At 35.5% G+C, this 17,530-nt stretch overlaps 1 protein-coding gene across 1 annotated transcript; it reads left to right on the top strand.

Annotated features, from left to right (window-relative positions):
* The first annotated feature begins 16,975 nt into the window (after positions 1-16,975).
* LOC119666060 lies at positions 16,976-17,530 on the top strand. The gene has a single exon (XM_038075335.1). The coding sequence runs from the start codon at positions 16,976-16,978 to the stop codon at positions 17,528-17,530; it is 555 nt and encodes a 184-aa protein (XP_037931263.1).

Genomic DNA, 17,530 nt, shown 5'->3' with positions numbered 1-17,530 from the left:
ATAAAAGCATTCTCAACAGATGCAATAATACAATTATAATAACAGTTGATTTGATCTGTTATTAATTCAAAAAAAAATAATTCAACGAAGTTTTAATAAAGTAGCATATAATTTAATTACAGGTTACAGACATTTTATTTATATATGTAAGATAATTTATAGTATAATATAAATACAAAATAGTTATTTAGATATAATTGGAATTGAAAATACACAACAGTTATTTAGATATAATTAAATTGAAAATACACAACAGTGATTTAGATATAATTAAATTGAAAAAGAAATCCACTATTCGACCGCTACCACTTTACAACTTCACTTTCAACTTCTCTGTTCGGACGCTTATCTTCGACTGACTGCTGCTGTCTTTCCATTCTCCCTCCTTCGCATACTGTTGACACAGTGATGCCACCCTTTTACACTCGGCCGTCCTGATCATCATCTGCCCCAGATGACAACTCGTCTTCACTCATATTACTGCAATGCCACTTCTTCATGTTATCACTACTAGTCATTGTTTGATTTGGCCCATCAAATCTTGCTGTTTTTTCGACATTATATCTACCATTTCTTTTAACTCGTATGACTTTATATGGTCCCAAATATTCACTTGCCAGTTTCTTGCCCGTCACATATTGTGTTCTTTTTATAGCTACCAGATCATTTACTTGATATTCCGTGATCTCCTTACAACGCTTGTCAAAGTTTGCTTTAGGGGCTTCTTGAGCTTTTTGTATTTGCTTCCTCGCTTCCTGTCGAATATGTTGGCGGTCTGCTTCAAACAATTGCAAATACTCCTCTTTGATTAATTGTAGTACGTCACTATCCATCTGCAGTTTCATTTTGACACCGAACATAAGTTCGAATGGAGATCGTTTCGTTGAACTGTGTACGCTCGCATTGATAGCCCGTTGTACTTTGTTGACATACCTGTACCACTTCGACGTATCATCTGTCGATACCTTTGACAACACTGACAAAATAACACGGTTTGCTCGTTCTATTTGACCATTACCTCTTGGCACACCGGTTGTAGTCTTAACATGAACTACGTTGGTTTCATTGCAAAAATTAATAAACGCTTGCGCCGTAAACGCTGTACCTCTGTCGCTTATAATACGTTTGGGGTAATCAAATATATCTACCCATGTTGTCAACTTATTTACAACTTCGTCTGCTGATGTCGTTTTCGTTGGGTACAACCACACGAACTTTGTGAAACCGTCTATCACAGAAAAAATATATTTGTACTTTTTAGCTGTTACATCCATTGGACCAACGTGATCGACATGTATAGTATCCAGCGGTCTATCTCCCTTTTCAATACAATGTAATTCACCTTCTTTTTTGCCTAGCTTCTTATTATGTATGATGCATTTTATGCAATTATTGATCAACATGGGCACCTTATGCTCCAGGTGTGGTATAAAGTATGTCTGCTGAATTGCGTGTATAGTTTTCTGCATCGCGAAATGACCAACTTCATGCGCTTCCCGAATAATTTCAACTTCCATTACTTTTGGCACCACTAACAAATCATTTCCATTTACACATTTGTAAACTAATTCGCCTTTCACCTTATAATCTTTGTACGCTGCTGTTTTTAGTACCTCTGTTATTGCTGCTATCTTTTCTCTTGGCTTTGCGCTTTTTTAAAACGTTAAATTACCAACACTTCATAATGATATCTGCTTAAAGAATCTGCATGCTTCATTGCATTACCGCTTCTATGGACTACTTCGAAATCGTAATCTTGCATGTAGAAAATCCACTGCGTAACTTCCCGAGGAACATCTTTTTTCGCCACTGTTTGTTTGAACGCTGCACAATCAGTCACTAATGTAAACTTTATACCCAGCAAATAATGACGAAATTTACGCATCGCTAAGAACGCTGCCTTTGTCTCCAAGATATAACTATGCTGCTTTTCTTCCGCTGTCGACGTCTTTTTGCTCCAAAAATGAATGGGGTGTAATTGATATTCCACTTGTTGTATAAGCACTGCACCAAACCCGTATTGCGATGCATCTGTGTGTAGCTTAGTTTTTGCATCACGGCTGTTTAGCTGGAGTACCGGTTTTTTTACCAATAGTGCTTTCAGGTTCCGTACGGCTTCTACTTGTCTCGGTCCCATTGTAAATTCCCTATTTTTTTTAGTAGTTCTGTCAATGGTCTCGCAATTTCAGTATATCCCCTAATAAACTTGCGAAAATAGCCAGTTAATCCCAGAAACGACTGCACTGCTTTTAAATCTCTAGGCACGGGAAACTTTTGTATGGCTCTCGTTTTTTCATAGCCTGGTTTTACAGTACCATTCTCTACTGTATGACCTAAAAAGTTAATGGACTGTTTCAGAAACGAACACTTTTGCCACTTAATTTTGAGCCCATATTTGGCTACTACTTCTAACACCTTTTCTAACTTCGTAATACCCTCTTCTGGCATATTGCTATAGACTACTATATCATCGATGTATAGCTCCATCACATTTTCATTCATCAGCTCCTGGAAAATATACGATATGAATCTTACGAATGCTGCTGGCGAGTTACAAAAGCCAAATGGTGCACGATTAAATTCATAAACGTGACTCTTAGTGACAAATGCTGTATACTTCCTGCTACGTTCTTCAACCGGCACATGGAAAAATCCATTCTCCAGATCCATAACCGTAAAATATTTCGCTGACTGCAATTTTTCTAATACTTCGTCTACCAACGGAACTGGAAATGCATCTTTAAGAACCATAGAGTTTAACTTACGATAGTCAATGCAGACTCGACACGAACCATCCTTCTTCTTAGCTAGTACCACACGACTTGCATATTCTGACGTTGATCTACGAACAATCTTTTTCTCTAGCCATTCTTGTACTTGTTCTTCTACTGCTGCTTGATGACACTGTGGTAGTCTACTCGGCGATTGGCGAAACGGAACTGGTTTGTCTGTAATTATTTCCAGCTGTATTGGACATTCTAGTTCTTTTTGCCTTCCATTAAATGAAGTTATCATATCTTCAATACGTCTCTTACTTTGTTGCGGTATTATACCAAAATCTTTCTCTTGTTCAGTTACTTGATACACGTGCAAAAATTGTTCATCATCAATTACTCGTACAAACTTATAACCATTCTCATCATAACTGTATTCGAACTTACCGATAAAATTGTTACCAATCAAAATAGCGTGTTTCATTACACCATCTGCAACTACGACGAAATTTTGTTCGACTTCTAGGTTATCAATTTTAACCATCGCCTTGAAACTACACTTGGTTTTTATTGGTGTATTTCCAAGTCCATATAACGTTATCGTCATTTTTTCAACTGCTACTTTTTGAAAACTTTTCAATACGTGTTTTTGAACGATACATACATCTGATCCTGTATCGATAAACCCATAAAATTCTTTATTGTTTATAGTTATATTTTTTAAACGTTTTTCCTTTTTAACTATATACACTTGTTCTTTATTTTTCCCGCAATTTTTCGCAATATGGCCGCTTTTGTTACATTTGAAACATTTTATATCTTGCTTACATTCTGCTCTTCTGTGCTCACTAGACCCGCAGTTCAAACAGTGCTCTCTTTTCATTTTTATACTCTTATCGTATTTTCCTGTACCATCTTTTGAAATTTTTCCCAACTTTTCTACATGTTCCTCTTTTTCCTGTTTATTCACTCTATCGTACACTTCGTATATGTCTCGCAACTGCTTTATTGTTTTTGCGCTGTGCAACGAATATTTAATGTCACTTTTGATTTTTAGCCCATCGACTATGTACCGAATAACGGATATTTCATCTATGTTTCCCATTGCCGCAATTCTTTTCATATGTAGTACGTACTCGTGAAATGTTTCGCATTCTTTTTTCTTTCTTCTAGCTAGCATTTCGTGCAGTTCGGCTCCGTTGAGCTCTCGATAAAATTCGCTCACCAACGCACTCTTCAATTCATTGTAATTACTCACAGTGACCGTTTCTAAATATAAATGCGCCGTTTTACACATTTTGTTGCGCGCTTGTACGTATTTTTGTTTATCATTTAACTCGTACACGTCCGCGTTTTTTTCAAAATTATCAAACCATAATTTAACAGCAATTGTCTCACCATCGAATTCTGTTATAACTTTGCTAAAACTTTCCATAGCAATATTTTTATTATAGATCGCTTCTTTATTTTCGTTTGACTCTATTCTCCTTGCGAGTAAGCGAACAATTTCGCTTAAATTCTGAGTCTCAAGCGCACTGTCTTTGTTGTCTTCTTTATCTGTACTCATTTTGCTTTCTGCTGTTTCTCCTTGCTCTGTGTAAAATTGCCACTCACTTTCTGACTCTCCCAGATTTTTCTTATTTATGTTTGTCTCTTTTGTTTCGCACGCTACTAATTTCGATTGCGCGCGCGTTTTGTACCGTTTCTTTAAATTGCTTGTAGCCTTGTCGCACATAGAATTGTATGTATTTTTATGTTCACAAGCTGGACTCGGACACGGTTGAGCCCTCAAATGTAAGATAATTTATAGTATAATATAAATACAAAATAGTTATTTAGATATAATATTAATTGAAAATACACAACAGTTATTTAGATATAATTAAATTGAAAATACACAACAGTTATTTAGATATAATTAAATTGAAAAAGAAATCCACTATTCGACCGCTACCACTTTACAACTTCACTTTCAACTTCTCTGTTCGGACGCTTATCTTCGACTGACTGCTGCTGTCTTTCCATTCTCCCTCCTTCGCATACTGCTGACACAGTGATGCCACCCTTTTACACTCGGCCGTCCTGATCATCATCTGCCCCAGATGACAACTCGTCTTCACTCATATTACTGCAATGCCACTTCTTCATGTTATCACTACTAGTCATTGTTTGATTTGGCCCATCAAATCTTGCTGTTTTTTCGACATTATATCTACCATTTCTTTTAACTCGTATGACTTTATATGGTCCCAAATATTCACTTGCCAGTTTCTTGCCCGTCACATATTGTGTTCTTTTTATAGCTACCAGATCATTTACTTGATATTCCGTGATCTCCTTACAACGCTTGTCAAAGTTTGCTTTAGGGGCTTCTTGAGCTTTTTGTATTTGCTTCCTCGCTTCCTGTCGAATATGTTGGCGGTCTGCTTCAAACAATTGCAAATACTCCTCTTTGATTAATTGTAGTACGTCACTATCCATCTGCAGTTTCATTTTGACACCGAACATAAGTTCGAATGGAGATCGTTTCGTTGAACTGTGTACGCTCGCATTGATAGCCCGTTGTACTTTGTTGACATACCTGTACCACTTCGACGTATCATCTGTCGATACCTTTGACAACACTGACAAAATAACACGGTTTGCTCGTTCTATTTGACCATTACCTCTTGGCACACCGGTTGTAGTCTTAACATGAACTACGTTGGTTTCATTGCAAAAATTAATAAACGCTTGCGCCGTAAACGCTGTACCTCTGTCGCTTATAATACGTTTGGGGTAATCAAATATATCTACCCATGTTGTCAACTTATTTACAACTTCGTCTGCTGATGTCGTTTTCGTTGGGTACAACCACACGAACTTTGTGAAACCGTCTATCACAGAAAAAATATATTTGTACTTTTTAGCTGTTACATCCATTGGACCAACGTGATCGACATGTATAGTATCCAGCGGTCTATCTCCCTTTTCAATACAATGTAATTCACCTTCTTTTTTGCCTAGCTTCTTATTATGTATGATGCATTTTATGCAATTATTGATCAACATGGGCACCTTATGCTCCAGGTGTGGTATAAAGTATGTCTGCTGAATTGCGTGTATAGTTTTCTGCATCGCGAAATGACCAACTTCATGCGCTTCCCGAATAATTTCAACTTCCATTACTTTTGGCACCACTAACAAATCATTTCCATTTACACATTTGTAAACTAATTCGCCTTTCACCTTATAATCTTTGTACGCTGCTGTTTTTAGTACCTCTGTTATTGCTGCTATCTTTTCTCTTGGCTTTGCGCTTTTTTAAAACGTTAAATTACCAACACTTCATAATGATATCTGCTTAAAGAATCTGCATGCTTCATTGCATTACCGCTTCTATGGACTACTTCGAAATCGTAATCTTGCATGTAGAAAATCCACTGCGTAACTTCCCGAGGAACATCTTTTTTCGCCACTGTTTGTTTGAACGCTGCACAATCAGTCACTAATGTAAACTTTATACCCAGCAAATAATGACGAAATTTACGCATCGCTAAGAACGCTGCCTTTGTCTCCAAGATATAACTATGCTGCTTTTCTTCCGCTGTCGACGTCTTTTTGCTCCAAAAATGAATGGGGTGTAATTGATATTCCACTTGTTGTATAAGCACTGCACCAAACCCGTATTGCGATGCATCTGTGTGTAGCTTAGTTTTTGCATCACGGCTGTTTAGCTGGAGTACCGGTTTTTTTACCAATAGTGCTTTCAGGTTCCGTACGGCTTCTACTTGTCTCGGTCCCATTGTAAATTCCCTATTTTTTTTAGTAGTTCTGTCAATGGTCTCGCAATTTCAGTATATCCCCTAATAAACTTGCGAAAATAGCCAGTTAATCCCAGAAACGACTGCACTGCTTTCAAATCTCTAGGCACGGGAAACTTTTGTATGGCTCTCGTTTTTTCATAGCCTGGTTTTACAGTACCATTCTCTACTGTATGACCTAAAAAGTTAATGGACTGTTTCAGAAACGAACACTTTTGCCACTTAATTTTGAGCCCATATTTGGCTACTACTTCTAACACCTTTTCTAACTTCGTAATACCCTCTTCTGGCATATTGCTATAGACTACTATATCATCGATGTATAGCTCCATCACATTTTTATTCATCAGCTCCTGGAAAATATACGATATGAATCTTACGAATGCTGCTGGCGAGTTACAAAAGCCAAATGGTGCACGATTAAATTCATAAACGCCACTCTTAGTGACAAATGCTGTATACTTCCTGCTACGTTCTTCAACCGGCACATGGAAAAATCCATTCTCCAGATCCATAACCGTAAAATATTTCGCTGACTGCAATTTTTCTAATACTTCGTCTACCAACGGAACTGGAAATGCATCTTTAAGAACCATAGAGTTTAACTTACGATAGTCAATGCAGACTCGACACGAACCATCCTTCTTCTTAGCTAGTACCACACGACTTGCATATTCTGACGTTGATCTACGAACAATCTTTTTCTCTAGCCATTCTTGTACTTGTTCTTCTACTGCTGCTTGATGACACTGTGGTAGTCTACTCGGCGATTGGCGAAACGGAACTGGTTTGTCTGTAATTATTTCCAGCTGTATTGGACATTCTAGTTCTTTTTGCCTTCCATTAAATGAAGTTATCATATCTTCAATACGTCTCTTACTTTGTTGCGGTATTATACCAAAATCTTTCTCTTGTTCAGTTACTTGATACACGTGCAAAAATTGTTCATCATCAATTACTCGTACAAACTTATAACCATTCTCATCATAACTGTATTCGAACTTACCGATAAAATTGTTACCAATCAAAATAGCGTGTTTCATTACACCATCTGCAACTACGACGAAATTTTGTTCGACTTCTAGGTTATCAATTTTAACCATCGCCTTGAAACTACACTTGGTTTTTATTGGTGTATTTCCAAGTCCATATAACGTTATCGTCATTTTTTCAACTGCTACTTTTTGAAAACTTTTCAATACGTGTTTTTGAACGATACATACATCTGATCCTGTATCGATAAACCCATAAAATTCTTTATTGTTTATAGTTATATTTTTTAAACGTTTTTCCTTTTTAACTATATACACTTGTTCTTTATTTTTCCCGCAATTTTTCGCAATATGGCCGCTTTTGTTACATTTGAAACATTTTATATCTTGCTTACATTCTGCTCTTCTGTGCTCACTAGACCCGCAGTTCAAACAGTGCTCTCTTTTCATTTTTATACTCTTATCGTATTTTCCTGTACCATCTTTTGAAATTTTTCCCAACTTTTCTACATGTTCCTCTTTTTCCTGTTTATTCACTCTATCGTACACTTCGTATATGTCTCGCAACTGCTTTATTGTTTTTGCGCTGTGCAACGAATATTTAATGTCACTTTTGATTTTTAGCCCATCGACTATGTACCGAATAACGGATATTTCATCTATGTTTCCCATTGCCGCAATTCTTTTCATATGTAGTACGTACTCGTGAAATGTTTCGCATTCTTTTTTCTTTCTTCTAGCTAGCATTTCGTGCAGTTCGGCTCCGTTGAGCTCTCGATAAAATTCGCTCACCAACGCACTCTTCAATTCATTGTAATTACTCACAGTGACCGTTTCTAAATATAAATGCGCCGTTTTACACATTTTGTTGCGCGCTTGTACGTATTTTTGTTTATCATTTAACTCGTACACGTCCGCGTTTTTTTCAAAATTATCAAACCATAATTTAACAGCAATTGTCTCACCATCGAATTCTGTTATAACTTTGCTAAAACTTTCCATAGCAATATTTTTATTATAGATCGCTTCTTTATTTTCGTTTGACTCTATTCTCCTTGCGAGTAAGCGAACAATTTCGCTTAAATTCTGAGTCTCAAGCGCACTGTCTTTGTTGTCTTCTTTATCTGTACTCATTTTGCTTTCTGCTGTTTCTCCTTGCTCTGTGTAAAATTGCCACTCACTTTCTGACTCTCCCAGATTTTTCTTATTTATGTTTGTCTCTTTTGTTTCGCACGCTACTAATTTCGATTGCGCGCGCGTTTTGTACCGTTTCTTTAAATTGCTTGTAGCCTTGTCGCACATAGAATTGTATGTATTTTTATGTTCACAAGCTGGACTCGGACACGGTTGAGCCCTCAAATGTAAGATAATTTATAGTATAATATAAATACAAAATAGTTATTTAGATATAATATTAATTGAAAATACACAACAGTTATTTAGATATAATTAAATTGAAAATACACAACAGTTATTTAGATATAATTAAATTGAAAAAGAAATCCACTATTCGACCGCTACCACTTTACAACTTCACTTTCAACTTCTCTGTTCGGACGCTTATCTTCGACTGACTGCTGCTGTCTTTCCATTCTCCCTCCTTCGCATACTGCTGACACAGTGATGCCACCCTTTTACACTCGGCCGTCCTGATCATCATCTGCCCCAGATGACAACTCGTCTTCACTCATATTACTGCAATGCCACTTCTTCATGTTATCACTACTAGTCATTGTTTGATTTGGCCCATCAAATCTTGCTGTTTTTTCGACATTATATCTACCATTTCTTTTAACTCGTATGACTTTATATGGTCCCAAATATTCACTTGCCAGTTTCTTGCCCGTCACATATTGTGTTCTTTTTATAGCTACCAGATCATTTACTTGATATTCCGTGATCTCCTTACAACGCTTGTCAAAGTTTGCTTTAGGGGCTTCTTGAGCTTTTTGTATTTGCTTCCTCGCTTCCTGTCGAATATGTTGGCGGTCTGCTTCAAACAATTGCAAATACTCCTCTTTGATTAATTGTAGTACGTCACTATCCATCTGCAGTTTCATTTTGACACCGAACATAAGTTCGAATGGAGATCGTTTCGTTGAACTGTGTACGCTCGCATTGATAGCCCGTTGTACTTTGTTGACATACCTGTACCACTTCGACGTATCATCTGTCGATACCTTTGACAACACTGACAAAATAACACGGTTTGCTCGTTCTATTTGACCATTACCTCTTGGCACACCGGTTGTAGTCTTAACATGAACTACGTTGGTTTCATTGCAAAAATTAATAAACGCTTGCGCCGTAAACGCTGTACCTCTGTCGCTTATAATACGTTTGGGGTAATCAAATATATCTACCCATGTTGTCAACTTATTTACAACTTCGTCTGCTGATGTCGTTTTCGTTGGGTACAACCACACGAACTTTGTGAAACCGTCTATCACAGAAAAAATATATTTGTACTTTTTAGCTGTTACATCCATTGGACCAACGTGATCGACATGTATAGTATCCAGCGGTCTATCTCCCTTTTCAATACAATGTAATTCACCTTCTTTTTTGCCTAGCTTCTTATTATGTATGATGCATTTTATGCAATTATTGATCAACATGGGCACCTTATGCTCCAGGTGTGGTATAAAGTATGTCTGCTGAATTGCGTGTATAGTTTTCTGCATCGCGAAATGACCAACTTCATGCGCTTCCCGAATAATTTCAACTTCCATTACTTTTGGCACCACTAACAAATCATTTCCATTTACACATTTGTAAACTAATTCGCCTTTCACCTTATAATCTTTGTACGCTGCTGTTTTTAGTACCTCTGTTATTGCTGCTATCTTTTCTCTTGGCTTTGCGCTTTTTTAAAACGTTAAATTACCAACACTTCATAATGATATCTGCTTAAAGAATCTGCATGCTTCATTGCATTACCGCTTCTATGGACTACTTCGAAATCGTAATCTTGCATGTAGAAAATCCACTGCGTAACTTCCCGAGGAACATCTTTTTTCGCCACTGTTTGTTTGAACGCTGCACAATCAGTCACTAATGTAAACTTTATACCCAGCAAATAATGACGAAATTTACGCATCGCTAAGAACGCTGCCTTTGTCTCCAAGATATAACTATGCTGCTTTTCTTCCGCTGTCGACGTCTTTTTGCTCCAAAAATGAATGGGGTGTAATTGATATTCCACTTGTTGTATAAGCACTGCACCAAACCCGTATTGCGATGCATCTGTGTGTAGCTTAGTTTTTGCATCACGGCTGTTTAGCTGGAGTACCGGTTTTTTTACCAATAGTGCTTTCAGGTTCCGTACGGCTTCTACTTGTCTCGGTCCCATTGTAAATTCCCTATTTTTTTTAGTAGTTCTGTCAATGGTCTCGCAATTTCAGTATATCCCCTAATAAACTTGCGAAAATAGCCAGTTAATCCCAGAAACGACTGCACTGCTTTCAAATCTCTAGGCACGGGAAACTTTTGTATGGCTCTCGTTTTTTCATAGCCTGGTTTTACAGTACCATTCTCTACTGTATGACCTAAAAAGTTAATGGACTGTTTCAGAAACGAACACTTTTGCCACTTAATTTTGAGCCCATATTTGGCTGCTACTTCTAACACCTTTTCTAACTTCGTAATACCCTCTTCTGGCATATTGCTATAGACTACTATATCATCGATGTATAGCTCCATCACATTTTCATTCATCAGCTCCTGGAAAATATACGATATGAATCTTACGAATGCTGCTGGCGAGTTACAAAAGCCAAATGGTGCACGATTAAATTCATAAACGCCACTCTTAGTGACAAATGCTGTATACTTCCTGCTACGTTCTTCAACCGGCACATGGAAAAATCCATTCTCCAGATCCATAACCGTAAAATATTTCGCTGACTGCAATTTTTCTAATACTTCGTCTACCAACGGAACTGGAAATGCATCTTTAAGAACCATAGAGTTTAACTTACGATAGTCAATGCAGACTCGACACGAACCATCCTTCTTCTTAGCTAGTACCACACGACTTGCATATTCTGACGTTGATCTACGAACAATCTTTTTCTCTAGCCATTCTTGTACTTGTTCTTCTACTGCTGCTTGATGACACTGTGGTAGTCTACTCGGCGATTGCCGAAACAGAACTGGTTAGTCTGTAATTATTTTCAGCTGTATTGGACATTCTAGTTCTTTTTGCCTTCCATTAAATGAAGTTAACATATCTTCAATACGTCTCTTACTTTGTTGCGGTATTATACCAAAATCTTTCTCTTGTTCAGTTACTTGATACACGTGCAAAAATTGTTCATCATCAATTACTCGTACAAACTTATAACCATTCTCATCATAACTGTATTCGAACTTACCGATAAAATTGTTACCAATCAAAATAGCGTGTTTCATTACACCATCTGCAACTACGACGAAATTTTGTTCGACTTCTAGGTTATCAATTTTAACCATCGCCTTGAAACTACACTTGGTTTTTATTGGTGTATTTCCAAGTCCATATAACGTTATCGTCATTTTTTCAACTGCTACTTTTTGAAAACTTTTCAATACGTGTTTTTGAACGATACATACATCTGATCCTGTATCGATAAACCCATAAAATTCTTTATTGTTTATAGTTATATTTTTTAAACGTTTTTCCTTTTTAACTATATACACTTGTTCTTTATTTTTCCCGCAATTTTTCGCAATATGGCCGCTTTTGTTACATTTGAAACATTTTATATCTTGCTTACATTCTGCTCTTCTGTGCTCACTAGACCCGCAGTTCAAACAGTGCTCTCTTTTCATTTTTATACTCTTATCGTATTTTCCTGTACCATCTTTTGAAATTTTTCCCAACTTTTCTACATGTTCCTCTTTTTCCTGTTTATTCACTCTATCGTACACTTCGTATATGTCTCGCAACTGCTTTATTGTTTTTGCGCTGTGCAACGAATATTTAATGTCACTTTTGATTTTTAGCCCATCGACTATGTACCGAATAACGGATATTTCATCTATGTTTCCCATTGCCGCAATTCTTTTCATATGTAGTACGTACTCGTGAAATGTTTCGCATTCTTTTTTCTTTCTTCTAGCTAGCATTTCGTGCAGTTCGGCTCCGTTGAGCTCTCGATAAAATTCGCTCACCAACGCACTCTTCAATTCATTGTAATTACTCACAGTGACCGTTTCTAAATATAATTGCGCCGTTTTACACATTTTGTTGCGCGCTTGTACGTATTTTTGTTTATCATTTAACTCGTACACGTCCGCGTTTTTTTCAAAATTATCAAACCATAATTTAACAGCAATTGTCTCACCATCGAATTCTGTTATAACTTTGCTAAAACTTTCCATAGCAATATTTTTATTATAGATCGCTTCTTTATTTTCGTTTGACTCTATTCTCCTTGCGAGTAAGCGAACAATTTCGCTTAAATTCTGAGTCTCAAGCGCACTGTCTTTGTTGTCTTCTTTATCTGTACTCATTTTGCTTTCTGCTGTTTCTCCTTGCTCTGTGTAAAATTGCCACTCACTTTCTGACTCTCCCAGATTTTTCTTATTTATGTTTGTCTCTTTTGTTTCGCACGCTACTAATTTCGATTGCGCGCGCGTTTTGTACCGTTTCTTTAAATTGCTTGTAGCCTTGCCGCACATAGAATTGTATGTATTTTTATGTTCACAAGCTGGACTCGGACACGGTTGAGCCCTCAAATGTAAGATAATTTATAGTATAATATAAATACAAAATAGTTATTTAGATATAATATTAATTGAAAATACACAACAGTTATTTAGATATAATTAAATTGAAAATACACAACAGTTATTTAGATATAATTAAATTGAAAAAGAAATCCACTATTCGACCGCTACCACTTTACAACTTCACTTTCAACTTCTCTGTTCGGACGCTTATCTTCGACTGACTGCTGCTGTCTTTCCATTCTCCCTCCTTCGCATACTGCTGACACAGTGATGCCACCCTTTTACATATATATATTTATTATGACATTAGTACATGATTTAATATAATTAAAAGTTTTTAGTAATTTTCATTTCGTTTCCATATATTTCATTTAATACTGTTATAAAATATATATGTTATAGAAATAATATATAATTTTTACATAAAAGGATATAATTTATTTCGTTATTTTAAACTTTAAATATATTTTTAAGCATTGGATATTTGTTGCTAGTGAGCATGTTTATGTACATAACTTTTAAAATATTTATTGATTCTATATAGTACATATACAATGCATATTATAATTATAAGAATTATTAGGGCTACCTGTTGTTCCGGCATGTTGACTTCTAAGGACGTGTGCGAGTTAGGCTAAGTTGCATTCTAAATGAGGGCAATTCTAAGTTGTGCCGATAATGTAGTGATGTGTCGATACGTGGTGATAAATGGTTAAATGTGTGCAGTGCAAAAAATCCCAAAAACTTCCTATTTGGTTTAGTATCAACTTAGCCTAACTCGCACACGTTCTAAAATTTGGTTCTGGTTGTTGTTTGCTGTATTTGCTTGTTCAGGTGCATCCGCTGGAAACCAACCCATGATGTTTCAGTTGCAGGAAAATATTTTTTTTTTATCGTTTTGAATGTGCGTTGAAAGTTGAAAAGATGTGTTTATTCATACATGAACAGACGCTTGTAGATCGTTGGATCATTCAGTTAATCAGTTTTTTGATTCCTATTTCGCATTTCACAATTACCTTTTTCACATCAGTTTTTCATTCAGTTTATTAATTCATATTTCACATTTCACAATAACCTTTTTCACATCAGTTTCTCAATCAGTTTATTAATTCATATTTCGCATTTCACAAAAACCTTTTTCAGATCACATTAGTATTCATTACTTCCACTTTAAAGTTCACTTCATTTTTGGTTTTTTAGGAATTTATGCACCTAGTCCTTGCCTTCGGAATTTGGCACAGTTGACTTAATTTTTAGTTTTATAAAAAAAAAATTTCTTTTTTTTTTGTTTTTTTTTTTGTTTTTCAAAATTTTAATATTTTAAAATTTACTTTAATTCAATTTTTCTAAAATTTATTTATTAATTTATTGGTCCTTGCCATTGAGATTTGGCAGGATCGCCATGTAAAGTATTATCTTTGTAGAAATAAAAGACGCGTCGCTTTCAGTGTTTGTAGAAGACTGTCTTTATTAATTTGTTCATTCTTAAATCTAACATTGTTTCTTAATACTAATTTCCAATAGAATCTTATTTACTTATTCTATTGGTTAATACTTATAATACTTGCGTCTAATTGGTTAACCCAAATTAGACGTATATAATATTCTTACAGAAATATCTTATCAATAAATGATATTATATTTACTAATGCAAGTGTTCTACATATGGTTTTACTTCAAACCGTTTATTCTATTGACACAGTTTTCACTTATGCATATTGCACATATGGTGCAATGTGCGGCTCAGTTATTTGTCATCAAAATAATGACAAAATAAAGGCTCATATAACTTGACAATAGTTTGTCATAAATTTTATTAAAATAGAACTTTGTCAATGGTTATTTTAAATTATTCGGAACACTTGAGTGTTTTGTGATATGTGTGGTCTTGTACCCATATCACATTATAATACATGAAAGGTTATCGTTAATTAAATAGAAATGACAATTTTCATCTACTAGTTGCGGAGTAATTTCCAGACCACGTTTGAGGTAGTCTGGAATGGTGCGTTTTGAAGAACTTTAGTTTTTTATATTAATATACATTAGTATTTTCTACAAAAGGATTTTTTACATATAAATGATAAAGAAATATATATATTATCACACATAAATAATTGGAAAATAGAATGGTAAAAAAGAAGAAAGAAAACTACCGGCATAAAAGGTATTTTCCGAAAATACTCCTAAACCTGCCTAAAATCCTACCAGAACAAGGCCCAATGACAAAACGACAACAAACAACGCTCAGAAATAGAGGAATACCACCACCAATAAGACAACACATTTGTTAGTTCTTGCCGTTATTAGATATATATGTGATACATAATTTTTATTGTTTATATGTATTAATTGCTTTGTTTAAAATATTAACACAAAAAATTATAAATTGATCAATATCCCGTGGATAACCATAAAAAATTACGGAAGTTTCTACATAATAAAATATTAATATTCACAATTTTATACACATTTATTAACACATGTTTATTAATAACTACCTTAAAATTAATTCACTTAAGCTATGTATTTTGAACAAAATAAATAAATAAAGTAAGTAGTTATGGTAAAAAATTTTCCAATATTATATTACTTAAACAGTCTCCATCCATGAAATTTTCAGTAATAAAATAATTTAAAATAAATGACCAAATTGTAAACATTCCCTTCACAATGAACAGGCATATGCTTGTACCAATTTTATCAGTTCTGAAAAAGTCCACATCTTCAAAACCATCAATTTGGTCCAATACCGAGTTATACTGTAGCTGTGGCCTTAATTCCATCAACAATTCTCTCGGTCAATCTGCCTAAGCATGCTTATTTTTTTCAAAAGCATGTGGAAACATCAATTTTTAAAACCAGGTTGCAAATTCTTGATGGGCGTCCATACATATAATATACATTTAACTGTTATACCTGATTAAAGCAAAAAATTTAAATTGGTTTTATTTGCTTCAAACGTTCCTAAAATAAGATAAAAAAATTATCATATTCTTCCAAATAAAAGTACATATTTTTATGTATATACATTTATACACATACATATATATATGTAGGACAGTAAGCTTCCAAAGAAGTAGGGTTGTTCCTCCTATTTGCATTATAAAGTGATATTAAATGCATGCAATTTTTACTTGCTGCTTGCTGCTGCCAAGCATTAATTGCAAAAACAAATAATTACACCTGTGGCTGTTGTCGATATTTAATCATAGTAAGCTCAGTTACAATTTGAATGATATTGACAACATCAAATTTATGAAATGAGATAGAAAAATATTTTCTTCCCATAAGTTTCAACTTTCTGTCTGAACTAATATTAACGGAATATAATAAATATTTTTCAAATTTAAATATAGTTTATGAATTTTCATTTTGATTAATATACAAAATGAGCGCTATATATTGGTGACCCCGACGTGATTTGAACACGCAACACACGAGCTTGCCGGTGACACATTCAGATGATGAATCTGGATTCAGACCATTTCAATTAAACAACTGAACTGGTCACATCTCACAACATTAACAATTACATCCGACTGAGCGACACCATTCAATTAGAGAAGAAGTGTCTCGAATTGCAGTTAAAATACCTCCTTTCTGGCACGCTAGGCCTGAGTTTTGGTTTGCGCAGATAGAGTCGCAGTTTGTTACTTCAGGAGTTACCACAGAGCAGACCAAATTTCATACAGTAGTCGCGTCAATTGATGGAGTTATCCTCGCGCAAGTCAGTGATTTGGTACTTAACATGCCTACTGAAAATACGTACTCCACTCTGAAGAAGCGTTTGCTTGAAGAATTTTCAATTTCCGAGCAAAAAAGGTTGAGAAAACTGCTTCAAGACATGGATCTGGGCGATTTGCGTCCTTCTCAACTCCTGCGTGAGATGAAAAACTTGGCCGGAACACAAATGAATGAACTTGAACTTAGGTCAATGTGGATGACGCACTTGCCAGCGAATATGCGCGCAATCATTTCAGTAAGCAGCGAACCTCTGGATAAAATCGCTGTTATGGCAGATAAGATCGCCGAAGTGAATGACGCTTGTTCTATTCAAGAAATTCGTTTACCCACAACCTCCAGGGTAAGTGATGTTTCTCTTCCCCAACAGATATCACAGTTATCGATGGAAGTGGCCGAGTTAAGGGCTGAACTCAGACGTTCTCGCAGCCGTGCAACTTCAAGACACCGTAGTCGAAGAAACAGTGTTGACCGTGACGACGAAGGTCTCTGCTGGTATCATTGCAAGTTTGGTCGTAGCGCCAAAAAATGCAAAGAACCATGCAGCAAAAACTTAAACTAG

Source organism: Teleopsis dalmanni, chromosome 1, assembly GCF_002237135.1.
Source record: "Teleopsis dalmanni isolate 2A chromosome 1, ASM223713v2, whole genome shotgun sequence".
In the NCBI taxonomy this organism is placed as follows: domain Eukaryota; kingdom Metazoa; phylum Arthropoda; class Insecta; order Diptera; family Diopsidae; genus Teleopsis; species Teleopsis dalmanni.
The sequence above is the reverse complement of the archived record's forward strand: the minus strand, read 5'-3'. Positions and strand labels throughout refer to the sequence as shown.